Source organism: Capronia epimyces, assembly GCF_000585565.1.
Source record: "Capronia epimyces CBS 606.96 chromosome Unknown aczIQ-supercont1.10, whole genome shotgun sequence".
Taxonomy (NCBI): Eukaryota; Fungi; Ascomycota; class Eurotiomycetes; order Chaetothyriales; family Herpotrichiellaceae; genus Capronia; species Capronia epimyces.
The window spans coordinates 1,091,807-1,113,704 of record NW_006912913.1 but is presented as its reverse complement, the minus strand read 5'-3'; the positions used below and the strand labels follow the sequence as shown (position 1 = coordinate 1,113,704).

The 21,898-nt window shown below is 53.9% G+C and overlaps 8 protein-coding genes across 8 annotated transcripts; 3 read left to right on the top strand and 5 right to left on the bottom strand.

Moving 5' to 3' along the window:
• Positions 1–746: 746 nt before the first annotated feature.
• Positions 747–1,779, bottom strand: A1O3_09964 (uncharacterized protein; the record flags this gene model as incomplete). Its single annotated transcript, XM_007740055.1, has 3 exons — positions 747–1,576; positions 1,654–1,685; positions 1,736–1,779. The coding sequence occupies 3 exons, from the start codon at positions 1,777–1,779 to the stop codon at positions 747–749; spliced, it is 906 nt and encodes a 301-aa protein (XP_007738245.1).
• Positions 1,780–7,215: 5,436 nt separating this feature from the next.
• Positions 7,216–8,330, bottom strand: A1O3_09963 (uncharacterized protein; the record flags this gene model as incomplete). Its single annotated transcript, XM_007740054.1, has 2 exons — positions 7,216–7,596; positions 7,662–8,330. 2 exons carry the CDS (start codon positions 8,328–8,330, stop codon positions 7,216–7,218), a joined length of 1,050 nt encoding a protein of 349 aa, XP_007738244.1.
• Positions 8,331–9,221: 891 nt separating this feature from the next.
• A1O3_09962 (vacuolar transporter chaperone 1) lies at positions 9,222–9,645 on the top strand (the record flags this gene model as incomplete). Its single annotated transcript, XM_007740053.1, has 2 exons — positions 9,222–9,255; positions 9,308–9,645. The coding sequence occupies 2 exons, from the start codon at positions 9,222–9,224 to the stop codon at positions 9,643–9,645; spliced, it is 372 nt and encodes a 123-aa protein (XP_007738243.1).
• Positions 9,646–10,362: 717 nt separating this feature from the next.
• Positions 10,363–11,756, bottom strand: A1O3_09961 (G protein beta subunit-like protein; the record flags this gene model as incomplete). The annotated part of the gene is made up of 4 exons (XM_007740052.1): positions 10,363–11,034; positions 11,093–11,588; positions 11,654–11,675; positions 11,735–11,756. 4 exons carry the CDS (start codon positions 11,754–11,756, stop codon positions 10,363–10,365), a joined length of 1,212 nt encoding a protein of 403 aa, XP_007738242.1.
• A 1,135-nt stretch (positions 11,757–12,891) lies between these two features.
• On the top strand, positions 12,892–14,478 carry A1O3_09960 (uncharacterized protein; the record flags this gene model as incomplete). The annotated part of the gene is made up of 1 exon (XM_007740051.1): positions 12,892–14,478. One exon carries the CDS (start codon positions 12,892–12,894, stop codon positions 14,476–14,478), a length of 1,587 nt encoding a protein of 528 aa, XP_007738241.1.
• A 492-nt stretch (positions 14,479–14,970) lies between these two features.
• On the bottom strand, positions 14,971–17,454 carry A1O3_09959 (uncharacterized protein; the record flags this gene model as incomplete). The annotated part of the gene is made up of 1 exon (XM_007740050.1): positions 14,971–17,454. The coding sequence occupies one exon, from the start codon at positions 17,452–17,454 to the stop codon at positions 14,971–14,973; it is 2,484 nt and encodes an 827-aa protein (XP_007738240.1).
• Positions 17,455–17,906: 452 nt separating this feature from the next.
• Positions 17,907–18,767, top strand: A1O3_09958 (uncharacterized protein; the record flags this gene model as incomplete). The annotated part of the gene is made up of 3 exons (XM_007740049.1): positions 17,907–18,039; positions 18,121–18,527; positions 18,618–18,767. The coding sequence occupies 3 exons, from the start codon at positions 17,907–17,909 to the stop codon at positions 18,765–18,767; spliced, it is 690 nt and encodes a 229-aa protein (XP_007738239.1).
• Positions 18,768–19,037: 270 nt separating this feature from the next.
• A1O3_09957 (uncharacterized protein) lies at positions 19,038–21,457 on the bottom strand (the record flags this gene model as incomplete). Its single annotated transcript, XM_007740048.1, has 2 exons — positions 19,038–21,287; positions 21,335–21,457. 2 exons carry the CDS (start codon positions 21,455–21,457, stop codon positions 19,038–19,040), a joined length of 2,373 nt encoding a protein of 790 aa, XP_007738238.1.
• Between the last annotated feature and the right edge of the window lie 441 nt (positions 21,458–21,898).

Here is a 21,898-nt window from a genome sequence, read left to right as displayed (position 1 = left end):
ATTCCCAACAAATTCTTCGTCTCGGAGGCTGCAGGACTGCGTGTTTCTGCCTAAAACCAGACAAGAGCGCTTTCTCTCGAGACCATGACCTGCAAAGCCCCAAAACTCTTCCGAAAGCCTGCAAAAGGCCCTTGAAGCCGTGGTCGAGATCCTCGTCTCATGTCTAGCGGTCCATAAACACCGGCGAACATGGATTCTCGACAGGCTTGAGACCTCGAAACTCCTTGCAAGAAATATCTATCCTCTCCGCCGATCGGTTCGACGCGATAAAACCTGGAGTAAATCGAGAGCTGGACTTGCCAGAAGTTCTGCCCTTTGTAAAGAGGATTTCAGACGACCCTGATAGACAAGAGGCAATACAAAAAAACCGTTGTGCTAATACATGAATGGTCAGGACAATATGGTACAAGAGGACGAACAGATAATCTGTGTATTGAAAAGGCGACCGGCGCCATGTTCCAACAAGGAGTGTGAAGTTAGGCTGGTCCTTGCTCAAGTTCGCACAGTATAGTGCAACTTCGAGCATGTCGCAACCCGCTTATTCTGCAGACAGGCAGCCAAAATTCACGACATCCGACTAGAGTGTGCTCGACGAGGGCCCTAAAATGAAACGCGGTCAAAGCATTTCATCTTCGAAAAGGTGTTGGTCCGGCAGTTCATGCCAACAGGAGGAGCCATTCGTTTCCTTGTGAGGATGGTGCCCGTAGTGTAGGAAGAATGGCTGTTGACATGCCAGCAAAGTCGCATCACTCATACCCTGGGAGTATCGGCGCGCCTCTCTGGCGTCGCCAGAAGTTGGCTCTCTGACCCCATTCGGCGGTCAGGAGCCAGCCTCCCCATCTCTCTAACACGCTGGCAGAAAACTCCCACGAAAAATCATTCAGCCAGTCCTCACCCCATATAGTCATTTGTCCTGTATCTTCAATGTCACAGGCAATCGTGCAAGCTTCCGTGAGAAAAGTGTTGGCGTTTGCCGGTCCGATCGCAATCAGTCGAGCCCTAAGGCTGGGCGAAGGTATCATATCAATGTAGGCGTGATGAGGAGTAGACAGTTGTAATTGGCTGGGTCTTAATGAGGCTGGTAATGATGGCTCTAATGCGGCGAGAGTAGCAAGATGTCTTTGTGGATTCGAAATGACTGGTATTTCGAGTAAAGGTGCGAACAGTTGATGCAGTGATCGTCGAATCTCGCGGATGTTGTTCGGCACCACGACCACTAGGTTTGCGGGGTCGTGGCTGGTACTAGATAGAGGAGAGGTTGCTGGAGGGGGAAGAGCAGCTGGCATAGGCGCAGGCACGTAAGCTGTAGACGGTCCGGCTGGACCTACATAGCCGCCTGTTACTGCTGCTCCTGCTCCGTAGTGTATGTAGCCAGAAGGCGAGCCCCTCAATTCACTAGGACCTTCATTCAGTCCTGGTGAACTGGCTTGAGACCCGTACGCCGCCTTAAGAGTCTCGTTTTCTTGGGCGAGCAACTGGTTCTCGCGACGCAGTCGTTCGACTTCTTCCACCTGGATGCTGTTGAGTTCACGCTGGGCGGCCTCAAGCTTGCTCAAGTGTTCTTTGCGCCTTTGACCTGATACAAATCAGTCGCCATAAAAAGGCAATTTCGATAGAGAACCGCTGGGGCGTGGAGCCGCAAGTGCTACTTACGAAACACGCGCTGCGCATTGCGGTTATATTCCCTAACGAATGGATTAGTAGTCTTTCGGGAGAGAGAGATAGCTAGACCGACCTCTTCTTCGCTGCCTTGCTTGCTTCACTGCCTGATTCCGACATGTTGGCAACGACAATTGTTTTGAACTTAGTTTGATGAATGATCTCTGTGGCGACCGACATCATTCAAGTACCTCTTCGCAGATCAGGCGATGACGGGTACGGTCCCGAACCAGCAGTACGTAAGGCCGGGCGCGAAAGGGATGACCCGCAAAAGCAATGAGTTGGCGACCACCACTTGTCCTCCAGTGACAGAGCTAGGTTTCAGAGCTGAGAGTCTTAAAAGTTCGTCATTACGACGGTGATATGAACAGACTGAAGTGTTCAGCATCAAACGGAGATGAGTTCAGTTGGACAATTTGAGTGCATCAGGTTTGATTGGGCGGCGACAAGGGACCCTGAGGAAATAGCGCAACGGTCGGGCTGCGAATAGTGAACTTCACTCGCTGGTGCGTCGGCAGACAGTTAATGTCAAGTTCAGACCGCACAAGCGGCGCTCGAGTCGTAGGGTCCAGCAGGAGCTGCCCTATATCTGTGGGGAGACGGCCACTTTGCTGGGTCTGTGTTGTGACAGGCAGAAGGTGCGGCACGTTAGACTCTTGAGTATTCGCAATTGGCGTTCCGCTCTGCAAGCAGGGCAGTATTCTCCGAAGCGCGAAATGGAGATAGAGTCAGCCACAGCCTTAGTTGGGCACCGTTTAACCTGTCATTCCTGGGATCAGACGCTGCAGGAGTTTAGACAGAGATAGTGTCGAGGCCTGCAAGGGCAATAGTTCCCACAGATGCAATGCTTGATCAAGACTCTCCATCCAGCTTCCTAGAACAGATACCCACCCGCCAGGTGAGCAGGGGTAAAGTCTTTGACGAATCCTCAAGCCGAAATCCCGAATTGTCAGATGCTCGATCGCCGGTGCCCACCAGTCGGCAGGGCGGTTCGCCAGGGGCCGGCTTGAACAGTGTGAGAGTGGATTGGTTCCTCGTGAAAGAGACATTTATTGTGCCGTGCAGATGGAAACCTCAGGGTGGATGGGATCTTAGATTCTGCAAGCCAGGAGGCTGCAAAAGGAATAGCCTGAGAGGCCAGCTTGGGACCTGTATTCCACCCATCACGTAGTTAGTTATTACAAGTCGCTCGTTCCGGCACTTGGTGGTACGCTAAACAAGCCATGCACCCGGTGGATCCTCAAGTCCCTTCAGCCGCGGGACTCTCCAAGAACTTAACTGGAAATACCCGTTCTTGGCCATTGTGCTGGGTGTAGGGAGTACAGTACAGTTGTTGCAGGGCCAGCCCCTAGAACGCAACCTGGATGAGCAAGTGAAGTATGTTGTTGTCGGCTGAGGTCTTCAGCTGTTCCAGCGCCTAGTCCTATTTCGATGCAGAGGATTATGTAGCTTGGTGTGACGACGGTGAAGACATGGCTGTAGTTGCACAGTTGCAGGCCGTTCACCGTTCGAGGCTGGCCGTAACGGCTAGGTTTGTGGGCCCTAGCAGACAGCAGACCCAATTTTCTCCGCATCGACTCGGTAAGCAGAAGAAATCTCTGTTCACGGTTCAGGGTGGTCAGATGCTTGCATGTGCTAGACTGGCTAGCAGGAACCGGGGGAGACTGCGGTAGCCAGGTGTACGGATACTCTATACAGTGTACGGAGTACGGAGGAACGGAGTATGGAGCTGGATCGACAAGAGAGACTCAGCTGGAATATGGAGTAACAACTAGAGGCGCTGGCGTTTGCAGTGGCAGATCGATGTCGACCCCTGTACAGCTGGATGTTAGGGACCTGGTGGGACTCAGGACATGAGAGGACGGGCTTGGAGCGAAGATCTGGTAGAATCTGTTGATCGGTTAGTAGTGGGCTGTGACAGTGTAGAGTCTATAACCCGATGAGTGGCTCGGCTGACTCGGCTGAGGCTGGCACTTCACAAGTTGACAGATGGCGCTGCAGCAAGACTGACAACGGGGCCGTAGCCGTCTTGGGGGGATCCTCCCACGCGGGTGAGCTGCTGATGGTCGCTTGCTATCCTTAGCACCAGGCACACGATGCAAGTCTGTTTTGCAGGAGCAGAAAGGCGTAGGGCGCAGGCTGCAGGCTGCAGGGCATGGTTGGATGACCACGAAGAGCGCAGCTTCATTTCCACAGCAGGAGGTTGTAGGCGAGGGGGGTTGCCCGAAGAGGTCTAGCGGACAGTCCCATCGAAAGCGATCTGAGGGCGCAGCCTGCAGTAGTAGTACGGAGTCCCTGAGGGAGAAGAAGGCACACTCTGCGAACACAAGGCACCTAGCAAGGTATTGGTCTTCCGACTCCGTCGTCCGTCGTCCGTACTCCGGCCGGTGCCTTGCTCTGCTTTCCCCGGCACGTCTCTCTAACTCCCTGCGGTGCCTGCACAGTGCAAGCCTACAAGCCACTGACTCGGAGGCGCACAACAAACTCCCACCAGCTTGTGCCAGCCTCCCACGCAGCCACCAATTACTGCAGTCCATCGTTGATGGCAGGACGTGCCCAAAGCCCGTGCGCCATTCACGAACGGCTGTACCACCTGCCCGACCGCCCTCCAATCTCCTCTTTGTTCTCTACCATCTCCACCCACAACGGTCCCGGCCGAGCGTTGTCGGATGCCGGCTATCAAGCTGCAGCCTACCTCGACAGAGTACTGAGACCGCACAGTGCACAGTGCACAGCATAGTGCATAGCACGCGAGTAGAGCAAAGATACATGTACATTATGCTGGTCTTCATGGGCAGGGTGTGGTCTACGTACCTCTCTCCGGCTCCAGCCCGAAACTTTGACTAGATCGGCGATAGCGGTCATGTCATGGGGCACTTGATGAACCACGGAAGACCCTGGACGGTGGACAGGCACATGCGCAGTACTACTGCTAGTGAACACGTGAAGCCAACCTCTACGTTCCACGTGAGGCTGCGATCAAATCACAACCGCCTTGCCTACTCTGTACTCTGGAGGGGGTAACGGGACGAGGCAGCGGAGTCGCATTTACTCCGTACTGGTCGGCGACCAGCACCAACAGAACAAAATTCATGGCTTCAGCTTACCCACCAGCAAGCTCCATATCGCAGGAAGCCCATTACTACATCAAGTCTAGCCACCGCGGATGGCGTTACAGTGACGATTCAGCCCTGTGGACTCTGGAGGAACCTTGGTCTTGGTGCCAGAGTGTGACAGTTGACCACTGACCAGACTACCTTATGCAGTAAGTGTAAAAAAAGACGTCAAATTTTTCTCGATCATTCATTGACTTTTTCCACGAATTATCATATGGCGAGACAAGGCCCATAACGGTTTTACTGCCATTCTGGTACTGAGCGCCTACCTAGTTCGCCAATACCTTCCATCCTATCACACTCCCACGCAGACCAAGCAATTCGGAATTCAATCTGCGTCGGTGTCCCCGTTCGGTGTCCCCGTCTTTCCGCGGGCCTCCACGGGGACTGTGCGTCAAAGGCCCTCTCATATTCGCATGCGTAGAACATTTGTTCGACGTGACCTTAGGTAGACATCCAGAAAGGGGTATGGATCCTACTACCATACTTTCTTTTTGGCTCTCCTCTGTACTCCGTACGGCATACGGATGTTTGATCTCCATTTCAACCCTACAAACGGCGGGCCTCGCTTGATTAGACCAGATTCAATAACATGCTCGGTGCTCCACCCGTAATTGTGAGAAAGCAGAGAACCCCCTAGGTAATGACAATGACGCATGCTTGAAGATGCGTGCTCACGGTGAGACCAGCGGCAGGTAACTAAGGGGTGCTCCGTAGAGCGGCGCCAACAATCTACCCACCGCGCACCGTACTCCGTACACTACGTACAGAAGTACGCTATGAACTCTAGGAGTATCACTTAGTGGCTGTCGATAGATTCCTATTCAGTAAAGAAGTCACAAAGTGCTTGCACATCTCTCTGTGAGACTATGTCAGCATCGAGCTGTAAGACAGGATTTACATAGAGAAGAGAAATAGCGACAAGACGCGTCTTCAGAAGCCTATAGGCGTCCTGGCTCAAACCAGTATTTGCAGTGAAGATATAAGCTATGAGGTATAAGAAGGGCAGCCTATAGATATTTACCTTATATTCGAAGGCCCGTTACGGGGCGTTATATACCAAGGCACCAAGACTATCCAGGGTTTCAAGCTTTCTGTGCCTGGGCATCATCTACCTACCTTATATAGGTACATGTTAGTACTAGGTATTACTCTTTGCTCGTCTCCCAAGAGAACTTGAACTCGCTGGTAACTCGGCGTGCTGCCTTCGTTGAGGGCAGAATGTGATGCCGCTCTAACCTCACGTGTTTGGCGCCGCGAGTAGATTTCCCATCCCTCGAGCGATGGTCGATGGTCGATGGTCGATGGTCGATGGTCGATGGTCGATGGTCGATGCCTGGAATACAGTACCGAAGTGGACGTCCGCATCGATTGGTGCGTAGCCACAAGCGCCAACGGGCTCAGTACAGGAATCGATCGCCCACGTTTCATCTGCACGGCATATTATGGCATATGCAAGACTGGTGAGTGGATGTTGCATTGATGCATCGCTCCTCCAATGGGACCCTGTTCGGGTCATGCGGATACCGGACGCTCAGCTGCAAACTCTGCCATGTCTCTCAGCCTCAATGGGCATTGCTGACCCCGCCGACCAATGATGATTGCACTCGAGCTTGGGCTGCTACGGAGTACACCCCTGCGCCAACACCAGTTCAAGTTTGACATAAACATTCATGGGGCTCCGCCGCTCCAGCCCCTGCGTTCGACCGCGACCGGGCATCATCCCTTTTTGTGCAGCCGCATTCTTGGTCACCTCTCTGTATTTACCCATTTGGGCTAGGGCTAGAACGGCTGAACTTGAACAACTGTTCACGATAAGCTCGGTCCCGATGAATGTTGAAGAAAGGAAAGAGTAAGTGGGACGCGTGGAATGAGGAGCCGGAGAAAGTGGTAGGTAGCAAGATGCTCTTGGTGAGAAAGGCGTTCAATAGTGTGACGACCAAAGCGAGAGATTCGGTGAAGAATTGAGTGCTAAAGGACCCCTCACGGCAAGGTTGTACTACAGGTGTCCAGGTGCCTTCATCAGGACTTCTCGCAATAATGCCATTTCTCATGTCGACTGCCTGGCCATCCAGGCATGACCGCCGCTTTATGTCTAGGCTACCATCGTTGGCTTCGGAATGACTATCAGATTTCATAAAGTTTGCGTCCAATTCCAGGCACGGCAGCGAGGCCGCGGGCATAGATGCAGTCAGGCTTGGTCACAGTGTTCAGTAGACAACCAAGCGCGATCAATCGCTGAACAGTGCGGCCAAACCATTTTCACGATTGACTGTATGCGTCGTCTGCCTGAGATATTTATGGATTGCCTCGGGTCACTCTCAGCCCTCAAATACCGGCCCTGAGTGAAGTCCCTGGAACAAATGCCGAACTTCTGGGCCTATTTTAACAAGAACCGCTGTACCATACCGGGCTGACATGATGCCCTTGAGGTCGACGGCTACCCAACCCAGACCCAGATGATGCCGACGACCACATCTAGCCCCTTGCTGTCCGCACCGGGATACTTGTAACTCCACATGCCATCCTTTTCGTTGTTCCAATACGCTCCACTGGCTGCATGCATACCCCGACGACCACTTGTCTTCTTGGTATCGTCGCTGGACGATGACGGAGCAGCCGCATGCTGTATGATTGTGCTGTTGACGACATACTTGAATTGAGGTTGACCTGTCCCCGATCCAGAAGCGGTCGCCTTCTGTGTCGTTTCCTCGACCAGGGCGCCCAGAATGCTATTGATAATAGTCGTGTTCCATGATTCTGTATCTGGATGCGAATATGCTTGGACACCTGCAAGAGCGGCCTCGCATGCCTGGTAGGTCTAGATGTCAGTTTCGCATATCTCTACGGAGTATAGAGGTTCGAGTTCCAGTGGTCTCCACTCACGCTCTCTGTTATCTCCTTAAGACGAGTGTAAGGTACAGGCGGCGCAGAAGTATGCTCGGAGGCCATCTTAGCTGAAATCTTCCCTCCCTCCTGATCCAGGCAAATGTAGCCTTCTTGTGTCTTGCGGATGAAGTCTTGTAGAAATTGAGGAAGTGAGGAAGCTTCGGTTACGGTAATCGGCGTTGCGTCTTCTCCTTGTGTCTGGGATACAGGTGCCGACGCTGCAGGATGAGACTTGGTGTCAGGAACGATAAAGGATCGACGGTCGCGGTCAGCAACCTGGTTGACTGAGGCTTTGTCGTGGGTTTCCTCCGGCTGCACAGAATCGTCTTGGAAGCGTTGAGCAAGATTGGATTCCTCGCCCTTCTTTCCCTCCTGTCTCCGTTCTCTTAGCTCAGCTTTCCAACGTTTCGTCCGAAGGCTGAAGGTCGAGGCTTTTCTGCTGAGTCGTCTGCGAAACTGGGTCAATGCGTGGGGGTGTTCAGGCTGGCTCTGACGTGCGGGATTGTTAGAAACGAGGGATGGGTCGAGAAATGTCTCAGGCCGCCACTCAGATGGTACTTTCTGCGGTCGGCTTCTCGTCGCCAACGTGTCTGCGTTCCTACTACTTGGTGGATCCAATGCTGTGGCGTTGATGGTCGACTTGACCTTCCGTAGTAGGGTCGACATTTTGACCTGCGAAGCGCAGCTCGGCACGTGCCCTGCCAGTCTAACCCCTGCTCCCACAGGAACCAACGAATAAGAAGTTGTAAAGCGAGCAGGTGCTGCGCTTTGCGCCTGGTTTGCCCCGCAGAGCGATAAGTAGGCAGGACGTGAGGTCTCGTTCGAAGCGGAATGAGAAAAGAAGAAGCTTTCCTTTTTCTCCCTTACAAACTCGGTCTACCAAGCTGCACTTCACTTACTGTGTGTATATCCTTGAGGTCCAGGTATTATTCTTCTCATAGTTGGACATGCTTTGGTTGTGAGTTGTTGTGCTGTGATTCTGGAGCGCCCGGCAGAAAGCAAACACATATCCACGGCAACCCACTGCGGACGGCGTTCAGTCTCTTCGTTGTACCACAACTGCTCGACGGGCACACCGATTCTCTTTCCAAACTTCCCAGAAGCAATTTAATTACAGCACATTCGAGCCTTGATTGGAGTCTCCAGGAAGAGCTTCGGTACCGGTCCCTAATCGCGGAAATCAAGGAAGCAAGACATCACAGTCCGGACCGACTCCAGTGGCTCAAAATCAGAGCCCTGGATCTGTGAATACAGATCAGCAGGAGGTGGGAATAAAACAAAGTGATATCACTGCCAAGGGACGGCATCGCTCAGCGTTATTGTCCAGTGACGGATCGCATTCTCTGAGTCCTGCAACCCGAAACTCTCAGAGTTTGATCAATCACCGGCGGCTACCTCGAAACGAACAGCAGGCATCCAACCAGCAGAACCACTTGTCCTTGGAGGACCCAAGCCAGCACGATCCACTCTAGCCCCAACCACAAGGTGTCCTCAGATCAATCCTACCGTACAGCCCGTTATTCTACGACATCGGAAAATCGGAACATCGACCGTAACATGTCTGAGCGACCGCTTCTCCAAAGCGCCCCGGGTATATACTGCTACTGCCATTCTCGTCTGCCTCCGCTAACGCGCATTCCTAGGCAAACGTATCGCCCTCCCAACCCGGGTAGAGCCCAAAGTCTTCTTTGCCAACGAGCGAACCTTCCTTTCATGGCTCAACTTCACAGTTATCCTCGGCGGCCTTGCCGTCGGTCTTCTTAACTTTGGTGATTCAGTTGGTCGCATTTCGGCAGGATTGTTCACGCTGGTGGCCATGGGCGCCATGCTATACGCTTTGTTCACGTTCCATTGGCGGGCAAAGAGCATTAGAGTGAGAGGCCAGGGCGGGTTCGACGACCGGATTGGACCCACCGTATTGACCCTTGCTCTCCTGGCTGCCGTGGTGGTCAATTTTGTGCTCAGGATGGTCGAGTCATAGGCTTGTAATGCTACCATTGCTGGGGACCTGGGCCTCAAGAAGTTCATGGATGCGATTGAGTCAACCTGGGGTTAATATGTGGACACTGGCTGAACCGCGCCAATAGGGCGAATGAATCAGAGACTTGGATTCCGGAGAAGGGCGGGATCGAAACAAAACGTCAAGATACGAACTTTAGACGAGTGCCGAGAGCTCGAGTTCAGCAGAGTGCATTTATTACACGTAGATACCTACGTAATGCCAGAGCCATGCTTGAGTACGATTGAGTGGGGTGACTCGTATGGCAGGATTAAACCCCGTGTAGCTCCTCGTTGTCGTGCCCATAAAATAATGTTATGCGCGTGCCTTGCCTGAGTTCCCGTTTGGGGATGGGAATAATGAGATACATAAAATACCAACGTGAACCTCATCTCGGAATGCTGCAAGACCACACTTCTTTACACTTTGGTTGCATAGCATGACCCCCTTTTCATACCAGTGCTGTCTGTCGTCTGACAAGCCTTACGCTGCAGGATGAGACTTGGTGTCAGGAACGATAAAGGATCGACGGTCGCGGTCAGCAATGTGGTTGACTGAGGCTTTGTCGTGGGTTTCCTCCGGCTGCACATAATCGTCTTGGAAGCGTTGAGCAAGGAGTTCGTTGGATTCCTCGCCCTTCTTTCCCTCCTGTCTCCGTTCTTCCAGCACCCAATCGCAGGGGTCCCAATCCGAGCCATTCTAGGGCGGATTCGAGTAGTCGTTGAGAGCCACGCAGACGGCACCGCGGTGGTGACCGCTGTATTGCCGGATGATACTGGCGGTACCGAGCTCCCACAGACGAGCGTAGTGGTCGCTGCACACGGTCACGAGGTAGGCAGAGTCGGCGCTGAATGCGCAGTCCCATACCCACCGCTGGTGGTTGTCGAGGACGGTGTCACAAGGGAGAGGCCGGCGCTGGGTGATGAGTTCAGTCAGGGTTCGGAAAGATGCAGGGGATATTGGAGTGGAAGTTAGGCTGCCTGAGGACTGGGATCGTGAGTCGGGATTCGCGATTGCGCTGAAGCCGCCGGAGACGATAGGGTTAGGAGTTGAAATTGAGCTTGGCGTGCTTGTTCCGTTACTGGTACCGTTGCCGTTCACGACATACTGGTTTGGCGAGCCATTGCTTTGATGATTTGGGTCATCGGGGTTGGAACTGCCTGGCCCCTCTGGGATGGCCTCGAGGTGTTCTTCGTTCATGTCTATTTTCCAGATTCGTACAGTATGGTCTGCACTACAGGTCGCAAGGAGTCTGATATCTGGTGAAAGCAACAGACGTGTGAGGTAGTCCTTGTGAGCTTTGAAGACGCGGCAGGGCAGGAGGGTGGTGGAGTCATGGTTCTGATACATCCGCCAGATGTAGACGTCACCCTAGATCAAAAAAGGTCAACGGATGATCTGAATAGACGTGAAGAACTCGAATCCGTACCAGGTTGTTTCCAGCGGCCAGAAGAGAGCCATCACTGGCCACGCTAACACTGGCCATCGAGACATCCTCCACCGGTACGAGCTGGTGGGTGCATTTGCTCTCTCCGAGATCCCAGATGCGAATGTTGCCCCCTCGATCACAGCTCACTAGTTCACCTTGATTGGGGTGGATGACTACATCGTTGACGGGGTGGGTGTGCTGGTAGTTGCGCTGTACCTGGCCCGACCTCGTGTCCCAGACTCTGACCGTCGAGTCTTCCGAGCTCGTGACCATCCATTTCCCCTCGCAATGAAAAGCGACCCCCGTTATATTGTTTGTATGTCCCTCAAATTGCATGATAGGGTTGGGATTCGAGGACTTGATGTCGTACAGCCGCACCATATGCCGCCCGGCTGCGGCGAGATACTTTTTGTCCGGCGTAATGCATAGTCGGTTAACTTGGGACTCTGGATGCTGGATAGTGCGCGAACATATTCCTGACAGGGCTTCCCAGAACCTAAAGGATAGAAGTGAGTCGGGGGGATCGGTGGGAGGATGTGAGGATGGCAAGACGCGGCGAACCTGATGGTATGGTCATAGCCAGCTGGAGACAGAGGTTAGCAAAATTCACGAGGTGATTCGACTTGACTTGGCAGGCCCTACCAGTGCATAGAATGACGCTCATACTGCCTGCTCATGTCCAGCTGTTCTATCTGGTGCAGGCCGTCACAGGTGAGGTGCTCAAGGCCTCATGATTCCCGCGGACCAAATGTGGATGTGGATGCGGGGGGCTGTGGCAGTGGCAGGGAGGGAGAGAGAGGAGGGCTAATTCCTAGGTAGTAAGTAGGCCTGAGCCTGAGAGGCCGAGCGAATTAACTTTTTGAGTCTAAAATGGCCAGTTTCCATGCCTTGTGCTTACTGGCAGGCCGGATAAACCGTGCAAAGCTTGTCTCTCCATCCGGACCAATAGGACATGCCGTATCGATAAGGTCGCTAAGGCCGCTTATCGCGCGTAAATTCCCCGTTTGGATGTCTTTCAGCCTTTTTCGACAAGTCAATATCAACGTCGTGAGCCTCGTTTGTCTTTGACTCTGCACAAAAGGAGCACGCGACGTTGAGTGACTAATGACACAATCTACATCTACACGGCAGCCCAGCATGAGGGCTGGAGGCGTATGTTGTGGCGGCTTGCCACAGCACCCTGTTGAGGTCCTCCTCATAATTCACGTAGGTTCAGGGCGTCCACGGACACCGGACACCACCCAAGATCGCCTCTTCTGAGAGGACGGGCACCTTGGCTGTACCAGAGGAAAGTTACTGAACCGGTGGGTCACTGAAACACATTTGCCTGGAATCTATGGATGAGGACGACCTCCCTGACTGTTTGCGCGACTTCCGCACGTGGTTTGGTGATTGTCATTCGCACTCCAGCATGCCACACCCTTTCTGCCGCACCCTCCTCCTCCTGCACCCACAATAGTAGAACAGATCCTATTCAAGTGGCTGTACCATTGTTCACACAACCCCACTTCCGCAGCGCCAGACGAGGCTGAATTGGATGGTCTCTGGTCTCAGTCACCTCCGAGTGGAAATCGCTGTTTTGGGGCGTTAGCTCAGTGTACCTTGTGTTGGTCCTGGTCGATACGAGCCATAATTGTGGAAGTGTTCAAGGCCTTCTGACTATAAGGCCTGCTGTCGTCTCCCTCGACCTTTTCATACTCTTTTCATCACACGTTAGCCCTGCACTCGATCACAAGATATCTTTTCCACCCTCAAGACTTTACTACGCTGCAGACCATCACAGTCCTTGACCAACAACCATGGACTCCCAGCATCCCTACTCCTCCGCCCAGGTCCCGGCCGGGTATGCGTATGCCAGTGCAGAGTTTGATCAGTACCTCGCTTTTGGTGAAAACCAGCCCACCCTACAAGCCCACTCCCTCCCATCCCTACATTCTCAACATGGCACGAAACGTCGTCACCAAGAAATGGAGCAACAGGGGAACCTCAATGCCTTCCAGCAGCACAGCTCCGACCACACCATGGCGCAGGGACAGGCAGTTGAGACAGACGTCCTCCAACAAGAGATCAATGTCCTTCGCCAACAATACCAAGCTCTCCTGCAAAAGCACTCCACAGAGATCCGGCAGTTGAGAGGGGTCACCCAGAGGTACGCCACGGAGTTTCAAAAGTCGAAAAGCAATGGGGTCCGCCTCTTGCAGGAAAACACGAGGCTCAAGGCCTATTGCAACATGCTCCGAGGCAACTTCCACTTCGAAGTCAAACCGAATGGCCTCCTTCAGCCTTTCCTCCCAACCACCGGTCAGCTCGCCGACTTCTCGAACCCAATGCCGCCCTACATGGAGGACTACATGAGGCGCATCCCGCACAACCCGCAACACGCAGGCCAGGTGATCTTGGCCGATCCTAGTTGCCAGCTGCCCCAGAACAACGAGCCGTCCGCCCCACTACTGCTTCCAAGGCTCACACCCAGGCAAACGGTGGATCTAACCTGCGACTCCGACGAGGATGATACGCCCGCCCCCGTTGTGTCTGGTTACAACCCAGTGAGCGGTACTCCAGTTCCTCCTCGCAACCAGACCCCTGGCCCTATCGCTTCCTCCTCTTCCTCTTCCCACTCTTCTCCTGCGGCGCATAACATCGAGGGCGCTGCTCCTACGGTATATGCAGCCAGCGACAGTGGCTCTCTATCCTCACTCCCCGGGCCAGCCGGGCGCTTGCCAACTCCTCCGACCTCTTCGGCGGAGGACACCTCGTCCCCCAGCCCCGGCCCCGGCCCCGCCAAGCGTGTCAAGCGAGACTATTCGACCATGACGTGGATGATACCCTCCGGCAACGAGGCCCTCAACAGGGCAATAGGCCACCTGCCCGGTCCAGAGACCGAGATGCTTCACCAACAAGCCGCAGCCGCCCGCGCAGCAGCTATGCTTGCATCTGCACCTGCGAAGCAGAGTGACAGGAAAGCCCCGGCTGCTCGCAAACAATCCGCACGGGCTCCTGCTAAGAAGGCTGCCCTTGCACGGGCCCCCACCGGCGCTGCAGCCGTTCCCGTTCCCGTTCCCGCTCCCGCTCCCGCCCCCGCTCCCGCTGCCACACATACGACTGTGGCAATGACAACGACAACAGCTCAAGCGGCTGCCGATGAAGCCGACACTCAGGCGGATGTGACCGAGGAAGACGTGGCAGAATTCGCCGACCTTTGGGAAGAACAGGAAGTGGCAACGACTGCGGTGCAGACGGACGCCCTAGACTTCGACGAAGCAGAGACTCAGGCGGATGTGACCGAGGAAGATGTGACAGAATTCGCCGACCTGTGGGAAGACCAGGAAGGGATAACGACTGCGATGCAGACGGATGCCCAAGACTTCGACGACGACCTTTTTTGAAATGCAGAGGCATCTCGTGAGTTCCAATGGAACTGGTGTGTGAGAGCCAGAGACGGACATATTGGCAGGGGCAACATGATGGTTGGGAGGAGGCGTACTGAAGAATGACATTGGGAGGAGGCGTACTGAAGAATGATATTGGGAAAATGAGGATGACATACAGATGAATGGCACGAGGCGTAGAAAGGCGCACAGTTGGAAAAGGCTTCATTGAAAAGGCTAGGAAGGGTCTGGCCGACACATTCTGTTCATAGGGAATTGAACAAACTCGGCAAAACAAATTTCTTCCCGCTTTCATTTACTAACATCTCCGCAATCCCAGTGACATGTCACTGTTCTTGTCACTCCCTTGGGACTGGCAGTCGAGGAAGCGCTTTTATGTTTGAGCTTCCGGCTTGCCTGGTGGATTCGAGTCTCACATTTCATCCTTGCTTGACCTCCCCCCTAGAGCTGTGCTGCTTGACGGATATAACCTCTTCTACATGTCCATGCTCATCGTCTCTTCTTCCTGCCCAACCCACTCCGATTGCTGCCCGTCCGACTGGCTGCAGAGATTACACTCGCAGAGCGCTTATGAGCACGAAGTCCGAGGGAAGCTGCGGACGCCGACTCGTGCGCCACATGCTCCTCTTCCTCAACCTCCTCATCCTGACCCACTTCTCCTTCGACTTCTTCCTCTTCCTCTTCTTCTTCTTCTTCCGCGTCCTCCGCACCGTCAGTGCCCGAGTCATCGGCTTCTGGTCCAGAGGTACCTTGTTCGGCAGCAGCATCTTCCTCCGCCTCGCCCTCTCCTTCGTCTTCCTCAGATTCGGCTTCAGCCCTCTCTTCCTCTTCTTCCTCTTCTTCCTCTTCAGCGTCGCTGTCGTCCTGGGGGGTGGCTTGGACCTCGGCTTCGTCGTCTTCTTCGCTGGTTCCTTCATCCTCGTCATCATCCTCGCCACTGTCAATCTGAGGCCTGTTGTCCGCGTCATCACTTTCCTCGTCCTCGTCCTCGTCCTCATCTTCATCTTCATTGTCCGCCCGAGCGACAGTCCGATGGCTGTCCTCGTCATTTTCCTCGTCCTCTTCTTCTTCCGGTCCATCATCTTCCTCCTCATCGTTGTCCCCATTCTCTGTGGGCTTCAAAGATGAGCTTGGACCGACTTCATCCCCGTCATCGTCAGCATCTGCATCGCCATCTTCGTGAGGCCGCTCGTCCACCTGCATCGTAGTCTCGTCGTTATCACGACCGCCATGTTCACTCTTGTCTTCCGTCTTCATTGCAGGAGTGCTGCCGTCACCCCTAGCATCGTTCTCCTCCTTGGTGAAATGCTCCTGGCCGTTCTCAATTTTCGAGCTATCAACAAGGTGAGAAGAATCTACATCCATAGCATCAACAGCTGGTGCAGGGTTTTGTTCTCTCTCTTCAGGCAGGCCAAGTCTGATACGTCTCGCCTCTTCCAGGACCTTGATCTCAGTAGCAATCTTTTCATTGACCTTCCTGGCATCCAGCAGGATGTTGATCTCGCCGACTAGGGTCTCGAAAACCCGGCATACACGCTGTGTAGGCATGAGTAACCGAGGTGGTATGCCTAGCTCGGTCAAAGCAGCTTGTATCTTGGCCGTTTGCGTCTGACTCTTGGCCATCATGAGACGATTAATCTTTTCATGCCGGAATTGTACTCCACTGGTGAGTCTCTCTTGTGGATGTGACACGCCAAATCGCGCCTCCTCTTGAGGCGAGAGTGTACGCACACTAGGTTGAGATACTGAGCCCTTCTTCTGCGGCCTCGATTCGTCGGCTTGCGAATCCAAAGTATCCCTCCGGGAGTACTGGTTAGGGTGTCTGACTTTGTCATGTTTCGACGAATCAGTGGGCGTAGCCGCAGCGGTGCCTGCTTCTGCACCATTGGGCGCCGGAGGACGCTTCAACCTCTTCTCCTTAGCAAGAAGTGTCTGCAACAGCATGGACAGGCCTCCGGAGGTTTGATACACGGCAGTTGATTGCTCCTCATTTCTCCTGAGAGGAGGGACAGGCTCAAGTCTCGAATATAGCTCGGCCCTCATCTTCATGAGGTCATCTTCGTGTTTGGTAATGCGATGGAGTTCTTCGAGGAGTACCCTCTCTTCGTCGGCCTCGTCTTTGGTGCGCTCAAAGAGCTTCTCTGCCATGGCTTTCCGCATTGACTCGGTCCGTGCGTCGAAATTTCGCATCTTCTCCCATAGCTGAAATTCCGCCTGGGTCATGTTACTCGCCGGAATCTGTAGCTCGAGCATCTTGGCCGCAATGCCATAATATCGTTGTTTGAGCGCTTCCATAGAACGAGCTGGATATTTGTTTTTACGGGCAACTTCTGTTCCAGTCGCTTCGCCGGTCTCTGGAGGTGGTGTGGCGCCCACGATCTGGTCAGAATCGTAGCGGTCGGCAATGATGACCCAGCGAAGATCGTACTGGCGGCAAAGTTCCATCAAATAGTCCGTTTCTTCCTTTGTCCATTCCTCCGCCTTCAAGAAGGTTTCATACTGTTCGTCTGTGTACGAAGGAACCTGCACCTTGACATCCCATTTATGTGAAGGAAACTCTTCCTCAAAGTGTAAATCCTGCACACCCGAGGGCGTTCTTGGCTCATCTGTCATTTCCACGTCGGTCGAGGCAGTCATGTTTGCGACTGACGATTGCCGAACGTTCGATCCGGGAACAGAGCGCTTCCAATGCCTCAGCTGCAACCCGTCTGTCCTTGCGCCATGCTGGAATGGTCTCTCTTCCCAATGTCTCGGTTTGAACAACTTCTGCGATATGGACGGCCGTGACTTGTACGATCGTTGCTCGACGATGGCGATGGGAGGAACCGAGTCGCCCATGAGAGCCTGAACCTCTCGCTTGACTCCCGTCACCCGCACCTGAGGCTCGACCGGCCTCTTCTTCTTTGGCGCAGGTTGCCGGGGACCTGCCTGGCCCAGGTTCATGATGTCGCGAATGTCGCTCGTGGACGCCATGATGGGCCAATCTGAGACCTGAGACGGGATCACAAGGTGACTGAACCGCCTCGACGAGGCTTATTGATGTCGGAGGAGCGGCTTGGTGGTCAGTCCGGTGTACGCGTTGAATAAGCTGGACGCGGAGCCACGGTCATTCACCAAGCGGCAGGGCAGAATTATCGAAGCGCAGGAGGTGGCAGAATACCGGCCACGTGACTAAGGGTCACGTGAATCGTAGCCTGGCCTGCAAGATCAGAGAGCCTTGTGTGCAGAACGCCCTCCTTTCCCTGCGCACGTGAGTGGCACCTTGGCACGGCCTCCTAAGCCCATCCTCCGCGGTCTCCCCCTGAACCGAAACTGGGAACTTTTTGTCCATTGACCCTCGCTCGATCACGACCACGACCACGACCACAACCCCGTCTTCACCACTAGTCCTGCCACATCCAGCGTTCCATCGCAAGCGGACGAAGATGAAGCTCCTCGTGGCGACGCTCGCCCTTTTCTCTTCCCTGATTACTTCCTCACACGCCCTGTACTTCTACCTCGACGGGACTACGCCCAAGTGTTTCTACGAGGATTTGCCCAAGGACACGCTGGTAGTCGGTTAGTAGGAAAATTTGCCTTGCTTCTTTACACCTACAATCTAGGGTCAGGATGTTGACCACATTTCTTGCTTGCTTGCAGGAACATACAAGGCCGAATCCTGGAACAGCCAAACGAATTCTTTCCATGTGACATCGGAGCTGCAGATCCAGATCACCGTGGAGGAGACGTTCGACAACGACCACCGCGTGGTGACGCAGACGACGACCTCCTCGGACGCGCCGACCAAATTCACCTTCAGCGCCGCCGACAGCGGGTTGCACCGGTTGTGTTTCAAGCCCTCGGGTGCCGGCGCCGTCAGCGTGGGCGGCTGGCTCTCTGGCGCCGGCGCGACCATTGGCGGCGTCAAGCTGACCATCGACATGGCCATTGGCGAGACCAGCAAGATCGAGAGCGAAGACAAGGGCAAAATTGACAGTATCGTGGGCAAAGTGAGGGAGCTGAATGGTCGCTTGGCCGATATTCGACGGGAGCAGGTCTTCCAACGGGTATGTAGATGCCACCTCACCGCACCACAATTGGGGGCTACATCCCAGTAGATGGAGATGAACACAGTCTAACTTCACCTTGCGTAACAGGAACGAGAAGCAGAATTCCGCGACCAGAGCGAAGCCACCAATGGAAAGATTGTGCGGTGGACATTGATTCAGTTGACCGTCCTCGGTGTGACATGCGCCTGGCAGCTCTCACATCTGCGGTCTTTCTTCATCAAGCAAAAGTTAACATAAGAGGGTGCATGACTCCGTGCTGATTACCTTACCATCAACTTTAATGATTGAAAAGGATAATATTGACGAGATTCATGAGGTTTTACAATCATGTTAATACTTAAACGGAACCTTGCCCGGAGGCCACAAAGATGCCCTATGCAACTCCAAGCCATGCTCCTTCATGATTGTAAAGCTGACTTTTGACGCCACAATTGTCCTCGCTATGCAATCCTAAAAAAACAGTACTAAACCTAACAGTCAAATGGGAAAACTATACTATGCAGGGATTCAAAATTTCCGTCTCGCTCGGGGCCCTGCAATGCTTGTCCCCGACGATTCGAGACCCCAGCTTTTTCCTGAAGAAGCACCCGTTCTCACACCGCGATTTCCAGGACTCCCAGCAGATGCACGGTCGCTCAACGACAGGGTATCTATACCAAGCATATTCTTGTCAGACGACCGTCGTTCCCGCGAGCTAACGCCCTGCCCAGGAGGTTTTGGCGTTGGATTTGACGACTCGTGCAGCTCAAAACGCCCTCTCGACAGCTTTGGAGTGGGCCAGTCCCAGGCAGTAGAGCTTGTGGCGATCGAGGACCTACTCTCCATCGATTCCGTAGAGTCGCGGCGGCTGAGTGCTGGTGTTTCTGGTGGGCTGTGAGTGTCGCCAGCGCCCACGACTTCTGGGGTCGGTTGAACTGGGATTCCGTGCTTCTCCTGAGCCCGGTTGCTCGTGCTGGAGTGATGCATCTGCAGAAATTCTTGCGGCAATAACAACCCTACCGCCGCGATGCCCAACTTGTTCCAGAGATCTCGAAAGAGCTCGCCGAACGGTTCTTGGAGCATAGCGATACCGATCAACAAGACCGCTTCAATGGTGAATAGTAGTAGACGAGAGACTTGACCGTAGGTTCCGGTAGAAGTCAAAAGTAACACCACGTGGCCAATAGGAACGCAGACACTGATCAGTACAACATAGAAGCCAAATTGCGTGGTCTTTGGTGAGACGGTAGCTTCAAAAGTCCAAACGGCGACCGCTATCAAGACCGCGGAGAAGGAAATGCCGCTGAATATGGACACAGATGATGCATTTTGAGGAGTAATTGGCGGTCGCAGACTTTCCGGCGATTGTGAAGACGGAGCTGAAGTGGAGACAACAGCTCGCGGTGCAGTGGCAGTTGGGTCGAAAGACTGATCTTGGAGCGAGAAGACGGTCCCGAAAATACTTTCGAGGCCCGTGTCGGCGTCTCTGTCGTGGCCGAAGAATTTCGGCTGCGCAATGGCATCACTAGCTGACTTGTTCTGACGCGAAGGCAGAGCTGGATTTTTTGGGCGATCAAAAAAACCTGGAGGTAGACCAATCGCCTCCTTTTGGGCCACTCTGTTCTGACCAGGATTTTTATACACACCTTTCACACTCAGCGCTGGCAGCGTGCCATGAAAGGGGGACGGCTCAGTGGATTTGTAGCGCAGCTGCTTAAGTTCAGGCTGGAAGCTCGGTTGAGAGGGAGTCCAGTCCATCGACTCTGCAGTGTCATCCGGAGGCGTCGGCGGTCTCCATGCTGGGTAAGATGGTGCCAGTGGCGTTGCGAGGCTCCCAACGCTGAATGGCCGAGGCTGATCTGGTTGGGAGGGCTCAGAAGGCAAAACAAACTGGTTGTTGGACAGTAACGGAGCCGGGTCTGCATGCCAATTAACAGGAGGGGCGGTTTTCACCTCGATAATGCCAAACATTGACCAGCCTGCAATGACTGTGATCGCCACCGCAAAGCAAGCATGAAGCATGGACCGCATCTTGGGATCGAGAGGCGCATGAAACATGACAACCCAAGCGCTGAACCTCAACCCTAGCAGAGCCAGCTGCACCAAGTAATACTCCTTCAAACCGACTAAACTTCCTGGCTGGCTGGAAAGTCTGTACTGCCACTTCGGATTCCACCAGATAGATAAGAGTGCTAGATTAAGAGACAATCCGATCAGAGGTTTCATCATGTCCAGGCACTCAGAAACCAGAGGTCGCTGGGTAACGCAGTCTGCCGGACGCAGCTGTGGCATAGGCTTGTATCCGCTGACCTGGGACCCATAAAGGTGCCAGACCACCTGCATAGCCAGGCTAGAGAAGCATCCGAGTCCTGCAGCGGTAACCAGAAGGCTTCTCCAGCCCAGGCGACTAGCGATTCTCCTCTGCCGCGACCTTTCCAATACCCGCCGAAGATGGTCGCTCCTCGCATTGTATGTGGCTTGATGTAGTTGCGCCCTGACCTTGGGCTCGCAGCGAGCACAGCATTGCGGATAGCGTTGCTCCAGACCTTTCTTATACTCGGGAAGCTCGGCCTCCAGTTTTTCGTAATCGGGATGCTCGGGGTCTGGAAGGAACTGGGAGAGGTTGTACGTGTACAAGTGCTGATTCTTGAGACATGTCGAACAGAAGACGGAGTCTTGGGAGGAAAAGTCGTCTGCGAGGGGATCTGGTAGGACGGGTTGGGCAAAGCGCTGCGCGGGCGCAGCCTCCTCCACAGGAACATCCGCGATTTCGCCATTCTAAGGAGAGTTAGGTGCATAGACAGTGGACAGATAGGGCGCCGCACCTCGTCAAAAAAGTTTACCGCAAGACAGTGCTCACACTGGAACTTGCGGTCTTGCTTCTTGCTATGTTTCGACCTTCGGCCGCAGTAGTGGCAATCGAGGCGCTGTCGCAGTTGGACGGGCATTCTGTTGCATCCCTTGCAGCCGGGCAATAGAGAAGCATAAGCCAACGTAGAGAGTCAGGGACATTACATCCAGAACATATATCCTACGCTGGAAGTGGTGGAGGGGATGCTCGTTGCTGACTTCATTGTTCGTATTCACAGGGCTTGCTTTCAAGAAATCAACGGTATGCCATAAGAGGTTTAGCTCGCTCCTCGGAGATACTGGGTATGGTGGGTCGCTATCTCCGGCCAACAGCCAAAAGGACAGTCGACACCTTTGACTGCGCTTTGGTAAAGTACTCTGTACTTCGTACGATCTAGGTAGATGTCTACTCCGTACATCAATTCCTTTATCCGGTTGTCCTGTTGGAGCGTCCCAGCATGACTACGACATAATCCTAAATTTGCGACCAATTGGCCACCAAGCACTAAGAGTTGCCCTTCACCACTGCGCGCCGACTA